At 39.0% G+C, this 19685-nt stretch overlaps 2 protein-coding genes, 1 long non-coding RNA gene and 1 other non-coding gene across 4 annotated transcripts in view; 1 reads left to right on the forward strand and 3 right to left on the reverse strand.

The window, feature by feature from the left end:
- The window catches only part of LOC114554744 (uncharacterized), a 22936-nt gene continuing 3251 nt past the window's right edge, over nt 1–19685 (reverse strand). The window contains exon 2 of the long non-coding RNA XR_003692456.1: nt 1–1365. This is a non-coding gene — a long non-coding RNA (uncharacterized LOC114554744). The remainder of the gene's footprint in view (nt 1366–19685) is intronic.
- vamp3 (vesicle-associated membrane protein 3 (cellubrevin)) lies at nt 281–11077 on the reverse strand. Its single transcript, XM_028576752.1, has 5 exons — nt 10975–11077; nt 7147–7225; nt 2897–3055; nt 1821–1872; nt 281–1603 (listed from the first exon to the last, which is right to left on the reverse strand). Coding segments are annotated over exons 1-5 (309 nt in total). The 5' UTR covers nt 10977–11077; the 3' UTR covers nt 281–1586.
- trnar-acg (transfer RNA arginine (anticodon ACG)) lies at nt 18154–18226 on the reverse strand. The gene has a single exon. It is a non-coding gene; the product is annotated as a tRNA-Arg (tRNA).
- ccdc3b (coiled-coil domain containing 3b) overlaps nt 18682–19685 on the forward strand; it is an 11037-nt gene continuing 10033 nt past the window's right edge. The window contains exon 1 of the mRNA XM_028576751.1: nt 18682–19478. Within this exon, the coding sequence (XP_028432552.1) occupies nt 19126–19478 (353 nt within the window). The 5' untranslated portion in view covers nt 18682–19125. The remainder of the gene's footprint in view (nt 19479–19685) is intronic.

The following is a 19685-nucleotide window of genomic DNA, read 5'->3' on the forward strand; positions in this document are numbered from 1 at the left end:
TTGTTTATCTCATTAAAATACATTTATTTTAATAGAGTTGGAGGCAACAGAATGCAATCATCCAGTGTTGGTGTATAACACGGTCATTGCCCAACAAAGTTTTTCTCTACACTCAAGAACGCATGATGCTGAACAGCAGTGATCTCCAAAACAAAAAATACTATACACAGTCTCCTTAAGGTTAGATCTACATATAATAGATTACAAAAAGCTATTGTTAGAGGTGCAATAAAACTAAAATATCACATGTGAGAAGTACTTTGCATCAATCAAGTGGGGAAAAAATGACAGTATGACTAAACAGAAGAGTTTATTAAAGGCTAATGAGTTCAGCTGAATATGCAAGCAGCATAGTATTTGTTTGGACAGTTGGAGCATTCAGAAGGCACTACTTTTACTGGCTGGTATATATGACCAATAAGGCGTGGCTGTGTTTTGGCAGTTCTCCATTGGAGAAACCTATTAAGGCACCTGTCTAATACTACATTTTCTTGTGCTTGAATATATCACAAAAAGGCACACTTTCTAGCATGTCCTTGAGAACAGCTGCTTGAAACAATTTGCCACTTTTAACCCAGTGTAGCATAAAGTGTAGTAAGCTTCTTAGCAGTTTCTCTAGTCTTACGTAGCTGTAAGGCTGTAGGTCTTAACATGAAGGCACTTATCTAAACACAAGTCTATATTAGATTCTACTGTCCTACCTGAAAGGAAGATGGACAATGACAGGTATGATCAGGTGGTTCAACAGTGTGTTACTGGTTAGCTCATTTGTTGCCGGGTGACCAATGAAATTCCTCTTAATTCAATCCGAATTCAAATGTTTTGCACAGAGAAATGAATTAGCAAATAACCTTTAAATGAGAAAAATCCGAATTTTGGCATCTGAAAAGTACAAATGTGTTATGTGTTGGAAAGGGGCATCTCTTCAATTATATGCAGGGTTACTAATACTATGTTAACTAACACAGAACAGCATATCCTCAAAGGCACTTCTTTTAGCCTGGCACACAAAATCAATGGCTATTAATAAAACATAAAAAAGTCAATATAAATTGAGGAGAGTTTACAACAACATTCTTCACTTCATGTCCTGAGGTTGACGTATGTATGTACATGTGTGCTCGCGTGCGTGCGTTTTGTCACACATTCTAAGATGATTCATTTAAACTTTTAAATAGGTTTTGGTTGAGATTGAGTTAAATTGTCAACCATTTTCTTTATGCTTTTTCTGTTTTCTTTGGCAAGTGCAATGGAATTCTAATAAATGTAAAGATAACTGGTATGGTGTAGTAATGCAGGGTAAAACTCTGGTATTGTGACACTCACACACACACACACACACACACACACACACACACACACACACTCTCTCTCTCTCTCTCTCTCACACACACACACACACACACACACACACACACACACACACGGCAAACCAGCCCAAGGAATGAAGACCCCTGCAAGGAGAAAAACGTTGTGAAGCACAGTAAGGCAGTAATCACGTGACATCTTCCTTTGAGATATTAATTATGTATGTTGCTCCTCTCCTATTCGTCATCGTTTTCTTCACTCCTCCTCTTGTTGCCGTTTTAGGAGTAATTCCAAACTGTGAATGAAGAAGGGAGGACCTTTTTAGATAAAAGACTTATCAACAATCCAGATCAAACTGAAATCTCTGTAAAATAATTATAATTACACTTTATAGTAAGGGCTGTGAGCAGTAATTAATTGAAAATCAGAGATTGTGTTGAGCATCTGAAATAACACAAACTGCAACAATACTGTCAACAAGAAGCTTGTCCAACCACAGGCTTGATACTCACTAACAATGATGATGATGATGATCACTATGACAGCTATCAGGATGGCCCACATCTGCAAGGGGTAATGGTACAGCAAATTCAGTGCCACACACATTAACATCTGGGATTGACAGAAGTCGGTCACTTGTAAAACCTTTTGTTTAATAATATCATTTTTGTTTGTTTCACTTTAGTTCACTATTATAAGTGGTACGTGTACATAATGTATGTTGTGTAGTCAAATTAAACTATTAATTGGGGGAAAATGTTGGTAAGATAGGATTGAAGTCATTTATCGAGAGTATTCTCTCCTATTGTATTGTATGCTGGTATGGACATTCAAAAATCACCCATAGGAATAAATAGGGGAAGATTGTTAAAACCTGTGGAAAAATCATTGGTAAGCAACAGGTAGACCTGTACCAACTATATCTGACCAGTTTAGCACAGAGGGCAGACAAGGTTTGCATGGATACAACCCATCCACTTTCAGTGGAGTTCAAGCCGCTACCTTCTGGTCGTAGCTATAGATACCCTAATGTCACAACCAACAGAGCAAAAAACTCATTCATTCCCATGGCAATAACACAATTAAATAAGATGTTGGGAGGAGTATGACTGGAGGAGGACTATATGTCAAGTACTGTGCAGTAGTTTCATTTATTTATGACATTAGGCCTTTTAGGGAAGTGCAACATACTTCTTTTTACTGTATTCTATTTAGATAAATAGTGCTGTAGAGGTCTGGTTCAATGTTTGTGTTGTGGATTATGTGTTGATATGCCTGTACTGTACAAGTGCCTCTCAGGAACATTAAAGTTTTCTAAGTCTAATTCTAAGTCTTAAACTACGCACTTTTGCACTTTTCACTTAATGACTTGTGTCCTATTTTGTCCTTGTATCAATGTCATGTCTGTAACTTTGTGTCGTATTGACACGCCATTTAATTGGATGGTTTTTTTTCAAGGCCAATATAATTTAGACTACTTCCAGTCTGGAGACTTGTAGTATGGAGTTCATTTTAGATCAGTTAATACATTTGTCTTTCCAGTGGGAAAAAGGGGTGCATTTTGTTGGACTAAACTGTTATTAGGTACCTTGCAGTTCTTCCACCAGTACTTCCTCTTCAGCTTAGCGGCACTGGTCTCGAACTGGGAGGCTCCAGCCTGCAGTGCGTCGGCTCTGTCATCCAGTTCAGACAGCTTCTGGTCACGTTCCAACACTTTGTCCACATTAACACGCATGATATCCACCACCTACACACACAAACCAGAACAAAAGACTTGGTTTATTGTCAGTACTTTTTAAAAGACTGTCCCTTGGTGTACTGGATCTGAATGTTAGGTAATCCTTACTAGTCCTCATTGAAGATGAACCAAGTACTGCCTTAATTGGCTATTTTAGAATTAATACATTGGAAATGCACATATATACTATACATGCAGAACGATGACATGAAGGCTATAAATACAGTGTTGAAAATAAGTATTTGAACACCCTGCTATTTTGCAAGTTCTCCCACTTAGAAATCATGGAGGGGTCTGAAATTGTCATCGTAGGTGCATGTCCACTGTGAGAGACATAATCTAAAAAAAAAATTTATATGATACCGCTGCAAATAAGTATTTGAACACCTGAGAAAATCAATGTTAATATTTGGTACAGTAGCCTTTGTTTGCAAGTACAGATGTCAAATGTTTCCTGTAGTTTTTCACCAGGTTTGCACACACACTGTAGGAGGGATTTTGGCCCACTCCTCCACACAGATCTTCTCTAGATCAGTCAGGTTTCTGGGCTGTCGCTGAGAAACACGGAGTTTGAGCTCCCTCCAAAGATTCTCTATTGGGTTTAGGTCTGGAGACTGGCTAGGCCACGCCAGAACCTTGATATGCTTCTTACAGAGCCACTCCTTGGTTATCCAGGCTGTGTGCTTCGTGTCATTGTCATGTTGGAAGACCCAGCCTCCACCCATCTTCAATGCTCTAACTGAGGGAAGGAGGTTGTTCCCCAAAATCTCGCAATACATGGCCCCGGTCATCCTCTCCTTAATACAGTGCAGTCACCCTGTCCCATGTGCAGAAAAACACCCCCAAAGCATGATGCTACCACCCCCATGCTTCACAGTAGGGATGGTGTTCTTGGGATGGTACTCATCATTCTTCTTCCTCCAAACACGGTTAGTGGAATTATGACCAAAAAGTTCTATTTTGGTCTCATCTGACCAATGACTTTCTCCCATGACTCCTCTGGATCATCCAAATGGTCATTGGCAAACTTAAGACGGGCCTTGACATGTGCAGGGGAACCTTCCGTGCCATGCATGATTTCAAACCATGACGTCTTGGTGTATTACCAACAGTAACCTTGGAAACGGTGGTCCCAGCATTTTTCAGGTCATTGACCAGCTCCTCCCGTGTAGTTCTGGACTGATTTCTCACCTTTCTTAGGATCATTGAGACCCCACGAGGTGAGATCTTGCATGGAGCCCCAGTCCGAGGGAGATTGACAGTCATGTTTAGCTTCTTCCATTTTCTAATGATTGCTACAACAGTGGACCTTTTTTCACCAAGCTGCTTGGCAATTTCCCTGTAGCCCTTTCCAGCCTTGTGGAGGTGTACAATTTTGTCTCTAGTGTCTTTGGACAGCTCTTTGGTCTTGGCCATGTTAGTAGTTTGATTCTAACTGATTGTATGGGGTGGACAGGTGTCTTTATGCAGCTAACGACCTCAAACAGGTGCATCTAATTTAGGATAATAAATGGAGTGGAGTGTAGATTATGTCTCTCACAGTGGACATGCACCTACAATAACAATTTCAGACCCCTCCATGATTTCCAAGTGGGAGAACTTGCACAATAGCAGGGTGTTCAAATACTTATTTTCCTCACTGTAGATGCTTGAGTAACCTCGAACAATGTTACCTAATAAAAAACAACATATATAGGGAGATCACACCGCACTGTAAAAGGTAAAAAAAAAAGGTAATACACACTACTTCTTAATGACAGAGTTAGAACCAGACAGGCATGCATGTGTGTGTGCACAAACAGTATTGCAAACTACACATAACCCAAATGTTCCACTGATCCACAATTGCCACTCCTCTCGGACAGACTGGCAGCTGGTGGAGAGAAGTGTGCAGGCCCATGCAGGTCTTACATAACCCTGGTAGCAGTGATTATATAATTCTCTGGCAGCCAATCGGAGGCTTTGTGTGTGACATGGTAAGGGAAAAGTTCTGTTTAGGAGGAGCTAACATGAAGAGGGCCACAAATGAGAAAGAGAACACTAACGATAAAGAACGAAACCACGGGGGCGTGACACTTAGCAGCCACTTTTTCCTGCTGGCGTCACTGACGTCATTTTGAATATCAATTTTCTCTGGCATGTGAGCTGACATGTGGAGGAAGAGCACATTGTGGTGATTCATGACACTGCTGCCAGGGGTTATGCAATCTCTGCTCCAGACAGACATTAAAGAAAAAGGGAGTTAAGGCACCGACACAACAAGGAGACCGTCGGCTGTTGGTCCAAATTGGGACTGTGAGCGACAGTCGCCCTAGTTTTTGCCGCGTGTCCCGCACCGTCGCCACGTGTCGGTTTTCGTCTGCCTTTTTGAAATCGGCGTCGGCCAAATAGCCAATCCGTGTGATTGGCTGTTCTGCTTGAAAAACGGTAGTGAGGAAAGCAAACAAACGACTAAAGAGCGCACACAGAAGGCTCTTCCTCTAGGGATGCACCGATCTGATATTAGGATCGGATATCGGCCCGATATTGACAAAATAGCTGGATCGGGGATCGGAAAAATTAACAGATCCAGTTTTTGTTTTGTTTTTCCTCCGTCGCAGCACCGGGACCCCTGTTAACTGCGTACCCTTCTCACTCATGGTAGTAACTTTATAACACAACAATTAATAACCCACAACTAACTCTCTTTAAAAGGATAAAACACCATAGCACATAACAATATGTGACTTAAACAGTTTCTAACACTCATAATTTTACATTTACAAAACAACGTATGCTCAAGAGAGGAGCCGTCTGTTGTTTCAAGGTTTTTTGTTTCTGAAACATCGGATATAATTTAGCCACTGCCCGTCGCTCTAACGTTACTCGGCCGTGCTAACGTTACAGCGCTAACGTGAAAGTCTAGTCACTTCAAGCATGCAGCGGAGCAACATTATGAACGCAATCCACCTCCGGTCCCGCTACAGACCGTTGAGAAAGACGGGTTCAGAGCAATGATTAAAACTCTGGATCTAAGATGTCTTGTCTCATTGAAATACGTCCGCCAACCTGCTAACGTTATTCAAACAGCGAAGGAGGCGAACAGCGGAGCTACGTTCAGTCGCCCACTACAACCACACTACAACCTAACTTTCCTGTGGCCAAGGTAGTGTTTATACAACTAGCTTACAACTATTTTGTTTTGAAAGGGAAACAATGTTAAAGTTGTTTGTATGTGTATTCATTCGATTTGAGTTCATTTTACTACTTTGCAGGAAAAAAAAATTGTTTATCTTCTGTAACTGTTTGATGGATTCTCCTTCATATAAAGTTATTGTATAATGTCATGGAGCCAAACCCTTCAGTAATCAAAGCTTTTAGTAAACATGATGACATTAAAAAAAAAATTGTGATATTCTATGTACTCCTGACAGTAGAATAAGCCATTATAAACCTATATAAAAGGCCCATTATTGTTATTTAAATTTATTTTAAGAAGTTTGATTACATTATATTTTCGATTTGAATGCACAGTTGTTTTTTTAAATAACAAATAAATAAGGATTCAATACATTACATCTATGTTATTTTGTCTTAGTTATGAAAGTAATGTTTAGTTAGGAAAGTCTGGTGGCTTTAGTCTCTTCCACATGGTGGAAGGAAGGTATAAGGTGGAACGTATACAGTTTATTATTAATTCAGCAACGGTATCAGATCGGTATCGGGAATCAACAGATACACAAAGCCCTGGTATCGGTATCGGGACTGAAAAAGTCGGATCGTGGATCCCTACTCTTCTCATTTTTCATCTCATCTGATCAATCCTGACCTAATTTCCTTTTGGAATGACATAGATTACTGCTGCCTGCTGGCTTGGAGAGTTATTTGCTGTCACGCAGGCGCAGAACGTAGGTGGTAGTTGGCCGTCAGTTTAAGTCTTTGCGGTGTGTTCAAGCACAAATCTTTGGCCAAGACAAAGGCGACGTCCGGCAACATAAGGCGACGCCACAGTCGACCTGCGTCGTCACTACTTCGTGGCCGTCAGCTTGGTGTGTCAGGGCCTTTACATAGAGTGGCTGAAGATGGAGCGAGAGAAGGCAATAATCAGAGACGTATCATACCTCATCCACCTGGGCCTGGGTCTGCTGCAAGCGCCTGTTGCCTGACGCTGCACCAGAACCTTCTGGACCGGCTGCTGACCTGGTGAAACGATAAAAATTAAGTGTAGATATCAGCCTTCTGTGAGATTACACACAAAAAAAGATTTTGCATAGCATGTCACTTAATCTGCACCTAAACTATTAAGACGCATATGACTAATAACAGCTGGTGATAAGTGGAAGCAAACTGGTCTATCCCATAACTATATAATCCCTGAACACAATCAACCACGTGGGCTGTCCGCACTGCCACGACTACGCTGAAACAGCAAACCCGCCTCTGAATTCTTAATTTCCTGAAGCTTGTTCTGTCACAACAACTTGGGAAGATTGTTTCTAAACAAGCACAAAAATATAAGTATGGTACCCCCCAGTATGGTAACTGGGACAAGGAAATTATACTGTTGGCTTGATTTATTTATTTGTGGGTTTTAGATTTGATATTTACCCTTGTCCCTATTTTCCTTGGACAACCCTTTTTACAGTGGTTACCTACTGCCACCATCTGGCATGAGACAGTATTGCTCTGCAATGGTCACACTTTTCTTAACAAAGACAATAGCTAACTAAAATTGGGAGGATGGGTTGAAGGCATTTTCATCAAACTGTAGGGATTATTCAGGATTTATAATGCCTCAGTAAAAGAGACAAGTGTGGCAATTTACAGCACATGCTTAGACTCTAAAAGACAAAACAGCTGTAGATGGATCACTTGACTCTGATCGGTCAATTACGGCATTCTACGGTCTGTTATTTCTGAATGGCAGCCCGCTGCTATGAATAACGAACCGTTGCAACAAACCGTGAGTTCTGATCATAGACTCTGGAAGACCATTTTAAATCAAGAAAATCATTTTTTTTTTTTAAATCACAATTTTGTGTCAAATTATTGATGTCTTTAGTAAGTAGCCGTGCAATAAGCTGGATAATGAAAAGCGAGTGACGCCAACACTCATAACATGGTTGAAGGGTGTTTCATCCATTTATCTTTTATTTTTTAAATATTCATTTATCGGCCATTATAAATGCAGATACCGATAGTTTGGAAAATGCCTATTATTAATGCCGATAATATTGTTCCGCCGAAATATCGGTCGGGCTCTAATAGGGCTGGGCGATATGGAGTAAATCAGATATCACGATATTCTTGAACAAATACCTCGATATCGATATTGCGGCGATATTCTAGGGTTGAAAATCTGTGCTTTAACGAAATATCTTCACACTTAGATTTTAGATAAATAATCAGCAGTAAGTGGATATAATGTCTAAGTGGGGAAAAGGCAAATAATAGAACAGCTAAAACAGTCTGGTAAGTTCATAAAAGTACATCACTTTACTGTAATGCAGCTTTTAAAACCAGTAAAAGACAACACTTATGTCATATCACGATATCCAAAATCTAAGGCAATATCTAGTCTCATATCACAATATCGATATATTGCCCAGCCCTAGGCTCTAATAATAATGTTAAATATTCTGTCAAAATTAAATTGTTTAAGAAAGCAGCCTTCGAGTACCTTTGCATAGTAATAACGGTCCACACAATCCACATGGTTTATTTTCATCCCAGCTAAAACAAACAATATATCAGCCGCCATATCAGTAATCAGTGAATTTCCCCCCTGTAAAACTGGTATCGGTCTCAGAAATCCCATATTGATTGGGTTCTAAATTAAACCCCTGTCAGAGTTTAATTTGCTCTACATTACGCAAAACAAGTAGGCTATTGCAAATAGCAAGCAGGCACACCCTGCATACTAAAATACAAAGACAAGGTCCACAAAATCTTTTGAAAGATACCTTATCATCCCTTGCCGCAAACAAAGCTATAAATTAAATTGCGATAAAATATCTGATTTATATTTAATCAAGGAATGAAACAAAAGTGAGAGCTAAAAAGACAAAGTCCCTGATGACGTGCAGTACAAATCCTCACATCATCTTTCTCATTTCTCTTGGTATTACAGAAAGAGGGGCCTTCTTAGTTTCAAGATTACACCATTAAATATGTTTATGAATATGAGGAAGCAAAGTGCAGCAATAATAAAGGATGTATTTCCACATATTCAAGCCAATTACTCCACCCACTCTCTCCAAACTCCCAGTAAATGTACATACCCGAGCCTTATGGGCCAGAGCAAGCACACCATGAGGGCTTTGGTTTAGAATCAATATGTTGTGGCCGGGTTTGCTCAGTCGGTAGAGCAGGCGCACATATATAGAGGTTTACTCCTCGACGCAGCAGCTGCGGGTTTGACTCCAACCTGCAGCCCTTTGCTGTATTTCGTTCCCCCTCTCTCTCTCTCCTTTCATGTCTTCATCTGTCCTGTTGAAATAAAAGGCCTAAAAATGCGTGCCTGATGTACACTGCCGCCTACCAGGTCAGTAAACAAATCTATTTGACGAACAGCCGGTTGATCAAACAACCTGGCTGTCACAGAGCAGAGTGGCTGAGGGAGAGTGTAAACATCACAGATCAGTTAGAGATAGCCAAATATCTGTGAGCATTTCAGAGGTGACTGCAGCTGCGCCCCCCTGTTTAAATATAGCATAAATGTAAAAGTGAGAGATACAACAGCTCACTTACATTCCAGCCAACAATTTAACGAATTAAACTAAACACAAAAGGCATTTAAAAAGAAGGATTTAGAGTTTTTTTTTTCTAAATCAGTCACATATTGCGTTTTCTTTTATTTCTTTTTACATTGTGTGGACCTGCCCGGGGACTGCAGTTGGAAACTAGCATTAGCTAACTCTGGTACAAAACATCTTTTTGTAAGATTAATGTATTTTGTACATTGTCCCTGACAAATAAACTAATTAAATAAAATAAATAAACTGTGGAAGACTTTTTTAGTCAAAAGGTGAAACAACACAGATATGATGCTATAGTGGACTTGCCATGCCCGCCCTATTAATAACTTCAATAGAACTGGCACTGGAACATGACTCCTCCTCCTTCCTGATATTCCTTGATGGAAAATATGGAAACAAAGGAATTTGATTTGGCTTGCGCTGTGGCATTGTAACATGACCAAAGTTCGATAAACAATAATTAAAAAAAATAAACATCACGCAGTCCTAGTTACACCACTTTAATTCACGTTACCCTCCTATTTATACAATTATTGACTAACGAACTGATAAAACGTACTTAAGCCATGAATGCATTTCCTGTTTTAAATTGACGTTACCACTATTACTTGTTATGTTACTTTGCTCAAATTGTAGTTATGGTAGTTGCACTATTTAAAACCACAACTGAACTACAACATGTTTTCAGCTTGTTTTTAACTGAAACGTATACACGCATGGACAGATATTCATGGTATACACGTAGGTAGTAGCTCGCTCAACCCATTAATATAGTTAGCTAACGTTATATCTACGAGGTCAACAAAACAGAGGAAATGCTAAACTAGCATAGCGTTAAAGCTCATTGGCCAGCACATATTCAACTGCGGACGTCATACAAGCCTGTCATCTACAGCACCATGCTTCCTTTAATTGTCTTCTTAATTAACGTTAGAAAATGGACGTTAACAGTTTGTGTTGGCCAAAGTTACCAAGCTCTAATGTAACGCTGAGATAGCTAGCTAGCTTTGCTAAATCTCAATTCGGTGCTAGCACTTGTTGCGTGCTAGCTAGCTAGTTGCAAAGTTTTGGGCGTAGCTTTTTTTCTGTGATCCTGTGTCACCAAAGCACCCGGAGGCCGGTATGTTAGGCAGGTTTCACCGAGTAACATTTTATTTTTAAAAGCCTATGGTATAAACGTGATAGACTTACATTGTGGAATGAAATTTCTTTGAACGACAACGGTGCTGTTTCTTGTCTGTAAGCTAAAGCTATAGTGTCAAGCCGTAACAGTTACTGCCGTGGTTTGCTGCCTTCCCGTGCTATCGGAAATGGGACAAGTCATGTAAACGACCGATGAGTAGGCCTAATGTACTAAATAAAACCAGTAAAGTGAGAATTTTGTTTTTTGCTCGTTGTACCAAGATGTGATGGCAATTGCTATTATGATAATAAAGTCTATAGTATAACTTTTAGCACAATTAATATACAAAAACTAAATTGTAAGCCTATTTCTGATTGTATTATTCCTTATTCACCTTGTAATCATGCACAATGTAACTGTGTGCTACTATATATAATATCATAAAATAACCGGCTCATGATATTTGGTACATTTTGTTATTAGATTAGAAAGTATTAATATGTAGGCCTACTACTTGAAGGGTAAAAGAGTATAAGCTTACGATGAGAACATGAAGGCAGCATTAAAGAGGCAGTAGTCTGTCGCCCTCAGTGCATTGCTCCAATTGTCAACGCATAACATTAAATTCTAACATCAAAGGGAGCTTTTACTTGAAGATATGGAAAGATATAAGATTAGTCATTAAAATAGAAGAGTGACGGTTTAAATATGTCTAGTGTGCCTATATTCATTCTATTGGTCAACTGTCCAGTAGATATGCGAGCGAGGAAAAAGCGACCATCAAAGCCCGTGATCAGCATGTGACATGGGAACCTGATGGGAACAAAAACTTTACATTGTACATTTTTAAAGTTAGGAGCATTCCTCGACATGTATTTCACATCTGAAATAGAGGAAAACCTCGTTATTTTAAATAGTCCACATGGGCAAAAAATATTTCTGTAGATTTAGTTCTTCAAATGGGAAATAGGCTACTTGGAGAAAGAGACAAAACTGCTGGACAACTGTTCTTGATTGTGTGCATTCCTCCGACTTATAAATAGAAACAACACAGAGGACAATGATATTCTTTGTTTCACAGAACATATGAAATAAATGCTACAGGTTGCAGGTCAGGACACGATCTGAGATATTTTCCTGGCAGTGAGTGAATTGTTAAAGCCATTAATCAGTGGGTTAGGGCTAATTCCCTGGATTGTTTTAATTAGATGGACTACTAATACCAACATTATAACAATAACAAAACATACAAGACACACAGGTCCACATTGCAGAAGAGATGACTGCACACAGACTTGTTTACAACCCTCTGAATAAAATCTTAAACTCCCGAGAGCTAAATGATTAATTTTGTACACACTCTGTGACAGCATTAGCAAGTCATTACAGTTAACATTGATTAAAATGAGTTATAAGAGCACTGAAGCGGTTCATGGTGGCCCAATCTTACGAAGACCCTTAATGTTACAGTCCATAATTTACTACAAAATGAGACAAACTGAGCCAACATGCATACATTAATTGAAATGTTCATATAAAGCTTCCTGTTGAAAATGTATAGTTTTTACTTAACGTGCACAGGAGCTTCATGGTAGGTCAAATAGATTTTTAAATGTTAGTTATAATATACTACTAAATTATTCTAATATTGATGTACTTCTTAAAACGTTAAACTTTTTTTTTTAAATTGTAATTTATTCAACTCAATTCAATTTTCTTACATACTGGACACCTACTTTTTTCTATTTCCAACTCAAAAGTCACAGTTACTGAGCTGGAACAAGTAACAGTATCAAGTTCTGAACCTAAAACAATAACAACTGGAGGTATACGTATAAAACAATCTTTATCACAGTTTTTAATATTTTAACTTAAACTAAAGGAAAATAAGCATGCAAGTTAATCCGTGAAACAAATTGAATGAATAATTCCTTCCTTTGTTCAAAGGTTAATATTAGTATTTTATATTTTATATTAATAGTGTATTGGTAATTGTAATGTTTTTCACTGATCAATCAAAGTTGCCCTTGGTACCAGGATGCTTTTGGGAAAGCCGAGCTTCCCTCGACCCAACAACAACATGTCGTCTTGCGCTCTCCCTCTTGGCTACATCCCAGATCCTTCATCCACTATGGCTTCCCCTCCAGGGCTCTGCTACAAGACAAAAGTGTTTTTATGGCACAGGTGTTGTAGCTTTATTCATAAACATCTTGTGTAATATGACTTACAACAACAACAAAAAAAAAAGCCAAATCTTACATGGTTTATTTCTTTGTGAGCAGCACCTCCATTATACAGCAGGCTGGGACTCTCCTCCTATAAAGAAGTTGTTTTATATATATATATATATATATATATATATATATATATATATTTTTTAAACAAAGTACATAATACACAACAATACCAAGCTGCGATTGCTGATAATTATCCATGAGGTCTCTCTTAAAAACCTAAATTGGTTTATGGCATGACTTTATGTGAAACAAAGGAACAAGATAAATGTCCTGCAACATGACAGAAATCCTACTCGATCACATTCCACCTCTCTACTGGCTTTTATGCTGGTCACTTGATATTTGCAGCAGGTGCACTAAGTAACAAGGTTGATGTTAATGGCCTGCCTTCACTCTGTCTTCTCATTGCAAGCCTCGTATGTAGGAACACAGTAATGGTAAATGCCTGAGTGATTTGCATGATTGAGTTACACCTTATCCCTGTCGAACAGAGGAGTGCTTCTAAACTCTTGAGTCAAAGTTCTGGACATGGTCTTTATTCATTTCATGTGTCTAGAATCTCCCTCTTTGCAGACACTCACCTACCCAAACAGAGTGATGGCCCCCTTTTACTGTAATTGAAACCTTCCTGTTAACATTGTCTATAGTTACTGAATTCAACTTGTTTTGAAAAATGAGAACTTGCAGAGAGTAATTCTAAAGATTTTCAGTCTGAATACTTCTAAAATAGTCAAATTGTGCTTTGAAATGTATTGTTTTTTTTTACTGTGTTTTAGTAAAAAGCTTGACCTGAGTAACTTTGAAAGGTAACATTGAGATAAATTAATAGAAAAGAAGTTAGGGGTTAGGGTTAGAATAGGACTGTATTTAAACTTCACTGTATCTGATTCTGGTTTTGTACAAAGTATGTCATGAGTTACATTACTGAGATATCATTTGTAATCATGATTGTGTTCCTCCCAAACCTAAAAACAAATCAAAACAAATTCACTACTTTCCACTTGTCCCACAAATAATATAAGATAATATCTATTATGTAGCAATTCCAAGTTTTTAACAATTTAAAATAACAATGACTAAACCCTGGTTTATCAGAGTGACATGCTTCTTCAGCTGCTGGCTGAAGGATTTACATAAAAACAAACAAAAAAACACATGTAAAAATCTATTTTCAGGTAAATGTTTATTATACGGAACCCTCTATTGGCATCAAATGTAAAAGACAGACCAAAGGACGGAAAACTTACATATCCTACATCTTCTGCTTCCATCAGTTCTCCAGCCTCGCTGACCTCTGAGCTGCAGCCTCCAGGAAAACACTCTGATTCACGCTTCTCTCTTATTTTTTGTAGGAAGTCCGTCGCTGTCGATTTTCTCAGCAGCGCTATCGCATAAACAGGTGGCACACCGATGCATTAATTTCCCATCAGATAATAGCCGAGAGGTTGCATTTTCTTGTGAACTATCAGTCATGCTGTGTAATAAAAACATCTCACCTCCCTGGCAGATGTAGGGGATCATGAGCATCATAGTCAGCAGTGTTGCGGCCATCTCCTCATGCAGACTCTTCATCTCTCACACACTTGAATGTTTTGCCCCCTTGCAGCTCCTGGCACTTTGTGTTTGTCACCTGAGAAATCCCTACGCCCACCACCCTCCCAGTTTCACTCCCAAGGGGACAACAGACATTGGGTGGATTTATTACAAGTCAGCAGTGGGAAGGGAACAAATGTGTGAGTGTGTGGAGACCACACATAATATCTGTAGTGTGTGTTGAAGGCCTTGTGAGAGTGATGAGAAAAGTGTGTGTGTGTGTGTGTGTGTGTGTGTGTGTGTGTGTGTGTGTGTGTGTGTGTGTGTGTGTGTGTGTGTGTGTGTTTGAAGGGTGCAAAGTCCTCAGAATGGATTTTGGTTTGGAAAGAGACATCTTTAAAATTTTAAAGATGTTTTTAAAATGTTGCATTTATTTCAGTCACTTTTCCTGCATGATGTGTTATGATTCACTATGACTCACTGACAGGGCGTCAGAGCAATAGAGAAAAAAATGTAACTACAACTGTTGTATTCAAGTACAGTGGATAATTTCAGAGTTCAAGTAATGGAACTTTAAACAATGAAATAATTACCAGAATATCCTCATGTGAAAATGTATTCGTGCCCGTGTTGAATGGTCAGCAAATCATGCCTTCTATGTGATTGTCAAGAGAAAAGAAGTAAAACATGTATGCTTGATGTTGCTGCCACCTAGCGGGGCATTTATATATGTATAAAAAATGATATATGTTTTTTATATTTTATATAAATGCACCTCTAGTTGGCAGCAACATCAAGCATACATGTTTTGCTTCTTTTACTATGACTGCATGGTAGCCCTTTTTGTACACACACGACTTTTACTAAAATATTCAAACCTTCATGAATAACGTCTAATTCCTGTTCAGCATAGAGAGTCAAGTTATTTGAGTATTTTTTAGTATATCATCTTAATATGAGAATGTTTTCCTAATAAACAAATATAAAAACACAATAAATGCAAAATTTGGTTAGATGTCCATGTACACCACTGGTTCCTAACCCTACACAGCCAAACTTTCCTTTTTTGACTAATTTTCAACTGTGCCATGTAACTTTTTATTTTAATTAGCCTACATTCCATGATGTTATAGCTAATATCAATACTGTAAGTCCATTGCAATTGAAACACATTGCACAGGTCTTCTCAAGTAAGGTCTGCTTTATTCAAAACACATTTTGGACTTGCCTTCATCAGGTTGGTGTCTGAGGCAGCATGTGATTTCATTATATACAGTCAAGGTTAAAAATCAACCTTTTCGTCCACCAGCCAAATGGCTAGTGAATGTTTCAAATTTTACCAGCGACGCAATAGATTGCCTTTTTTTTTGGCTGGTGAGTGAAGCAAATCTACCAGCCACCTGCGTATTTTACCAGCATTTGGATGGTAGATGGTGCTAATTTTGAACCTTGTATACAGTCCGTATATAATGAAATCACATGATGTGAAATCACATGATGTGCATACATCATACTTATGTTATAATATATATATATATATATATATATATATATATATATATATATATATATTAGTATGATTTATGCACATTAACACTGTGATCCTTTATTATCAGTGTTTTCAAATTAAAAGGATGATTATAATGTTATTTTGGTATATTTGAAAACCTGAAACAGGCTTAAACACCACTCTGACAGCAAAAACATTTATTTTTTTAAGGAACACTTGGCAAAAACGTTACAATATTTTTAAATATAATACATAAATACATATTAGAGATACAAAGAATGTATAGATAGTCTAAATATGTAATCTAGACTATGTGCATTAGTCAACAGCTTGAATGAATTTAAGTTTAAATGGGCAACACAAACACTTTTATTCGGCATATTCTAAAACTCAACCTTGCCGGTGTTGAGATTCGAACCGGTGATCCTGTGGACATGTCTTCCTGCTCTAAAAATGCACAAAAATAACTTTTTTTAATTAAAAGAATATATATATTATAGGGATTAAAGAATTTAAAATGCCAAAAGACTGAAACAGAGTTGCCACAGAATTTAGTTTTCTCCTCTTTTTCTCTTTTTCCTCTTCGTCTGGTTCCCAGGCTAGAATGATCTTACTTAGCCTAATTGTTAAAATGTTAAAGTCGAGCCAGCCAGGAGTCGAACCTAGAATCTTCTGATCCACAGTCAGACGCGTTATCCATCCTCGGCCACAGACACCTCCTCTGCCGCCAACGCAGCCAGTGTGCATTTGTAGTCCTCCGGTGCACGGCCAGTCTGGTGCTACAAATAGGCTACTCCACCCCAACGAGCTCACCTGAAAATCACTAAAACATAAAACAAACACATCAAACTATAGGTTATGTAAGTAGATGCAAAATATTTGTATTCAAATAAGATTTTTTAGACACAAAGTAAGTGTACCATTGAATTCCCGTGGAGGTGTGTCCTAGCAGTGATTTAAATCTAACTAATGCTAACGTTTTGAAAAAAAAAACAATAACAAAAAAAACAATAAAAAAAAAAAACAATGACTTTCACTCAGTCAAGCTTTATGAATGAAGCAGATCAGTCTGTGAGTGATCAATCGTTTTGAAGTGGTGGAGGGGACCCTTCGGTCACTTTGAACTGCGGCTTCTGTCTGGAATCTGTAAAAAGTGTCATGCTAGGTCAAGACTGAGCGAATAGGCCGCGGCCTGTCGGCTGTGTGTCGAGCAACGGCCAGCGAATGACAGCTCGAATAACTCCCTAGAAATGGCCAATGAGGGGGTTCGTTACCACCAGAAAACATGATGCGTTCATGCCACCTCGGCGATGTGCTTTTTGGATGCTCGTATAAGAAAATAGCAGAGAATCTTCTGTTATTGTGGCTTCCATGTTTTCACACACCTGATGCTCTAGGCTACGGCCGACCGTTGGTGGCAGTCATGCAACAAGTTGTTATGCCAAACGCTAATATAACAGAAGAAGAAGAACACTCATGCCGACCATGTGAACTCTGCCAGTCGGAAAAACAACGTAACCAGGGGGTCGGTGCCTGTTATTCCGAGGTGGTATGAACGCAGCATGTTTTCTGGTGGTAACGAGCACCCTCATTGGCCATTTCTAGGGAGTTATTCGAGCTGTCATTCGCTGGCCGTTGCTCGACACACAGCCGACCGGCCGTGGCCCTGCAAAGAACTAATGTACATTATTCGCTCACTCTTGACCTAGAAGGACACTTTCTACAGATTAAGGACAGAAGCCGCAGTTAGACTGATTTTTTGTCTCTGAGTCAACGAAGAACTAGAATGACATCATGATCTGTCCCTCCCAATAGGCCTATATTAATAGGAAATAGGCCCTATATGATCTGGCCTACTGTATTATTGTGTTACAATAATTTGGTGGTATGATGACGGTTGATTATGTTTTACGTTACATAATGTAATCTAAATAGGTATAAGTATAATAGGTTCAACGTTAAAAAGTCGAGCCAGCCAGGAGTCGAACCTAGAATCTTCTGATCCGTAGTCAGACGCGTTATCCATTGCGCCACTGGCCCTACGGAGGGATCTAAATTACCGTACCGGGAGAGATCGGTTTTGTGATTGGTGAGAAATTGATATGAGATCTTTCTTGATTGCCAAATAATGGAAGGAAGCTTTGGGTTTGATTGGTAATGAATTAAGATGAGAGAGTGGACGAATAAATAATGAACAGCATTGATCAGAGCTGGTTTTTATTGGAGTCAGCTGATAAATATATCAACCTACCATACCTGAGCACCAGCTCAACAAAATTCGACAGCCGGCCTGCGAATTTACATTTTCATTATAGAGCCTGGAGTGTGCCTAATAAGTGTGGAAAAGATCTCTAAAGTCAACTCCACTGAGCATGTGTCCATGTTGTCACTAGAGGGCGTCACTGATTTATTCTAAACTTAGTCTTTCATTATTGGCTGTAGAGACTTTAACGACGGTTCTTTGTTGCATTAAATGCCACCTAATCTCACAACATTGGAGCTGGACGATTTTGCTAATCTATTATTAATTGTATGTATTAGCCTATTTTATATAAAATTATTAGTTTTTACGTTTGGAAATTTCACACACAGGCCTGAATGCACACACTTGCATACCTCCTGCTCTCATTTCAAAGGTCAGAGGCACATTTTTTTGCAGGGGATGCTGGTGTGGACGGGTTGATCCACTGATCGCAGGTATTGTGGCTGGAGGAGGAAGCAAAGGCCGCAGAGAAGTAATCATCGGTCCGGTACTAAAACATTATTTACTCACTGTAAATATCTGTTGAGGCAGCATTTTTTATATTTTTTTAAGTATGTGCATGGAGTGAAAGCCCTGCAGTTTTTTTTTTTTTTTTTCTTCGTGATTTCATTCATCAGCTGCATCGTGCGCGTCGGTGCGCCTCACTGACCCACAGTCGTCTCATCTCTGTCGGATCATGTGGATTATTTGGGCGTTTATTCTGGCAGCGGCGGGTCCTGATAGGTGCTGGGGATGTCAGCTGCCCCGCGACTGGAGACCGCAGACAGAAGCGTGCCGTGCCGAGCTAGCGGAGATCATAGTCTTTGCCAAGGTGTTGGCACTGCACAAGGAGTCTTACAATGTGTATAACGACCTGCCGTCCGACACTGAGCTGCTTTTCTCCGCCGAGATTGAGCTGCTGTGCGACCAGGCGTGGGGCAGCATGCTGGAGGTCCCCGCCGGCTCCAGGTTCAATGTCACCGGCATGGGCTACTTCACCTGCTTCTCCTACAGTGTCACCAAAAACAACAACTACTACTTCTTTCTAAGGTGAGAAGACAGGATATCCCATAGCCTATTGATCGAATCAGTCATGAAAAATATTTATTGTCAAAGATGCATTTAGTTTTATTGTATAATGATTAGAGAGACTTTATGCATCAATAGAGTTAAGTCTACATAAAATAAACTTTTTTTATGATTCATTTCCAAACAAATAAACCTGTTTAGTTAGGGTATACTTATCTCATATATGTA

The sequence above is a fragment of the Perca flavescens genome, chromosome 4 (genome assembly GCF_004354835.1).
Source record: "Perca flavescens isolate YP-PL-M2 chromosome 4, PFLA_1.0, whole genome shotgun sequence".
Lineage (NCBI taxonomy): Eukaryota > Metazoa > Chordata > Actinopteri > Perciformes > Percidae > Perca > Perca flavescens.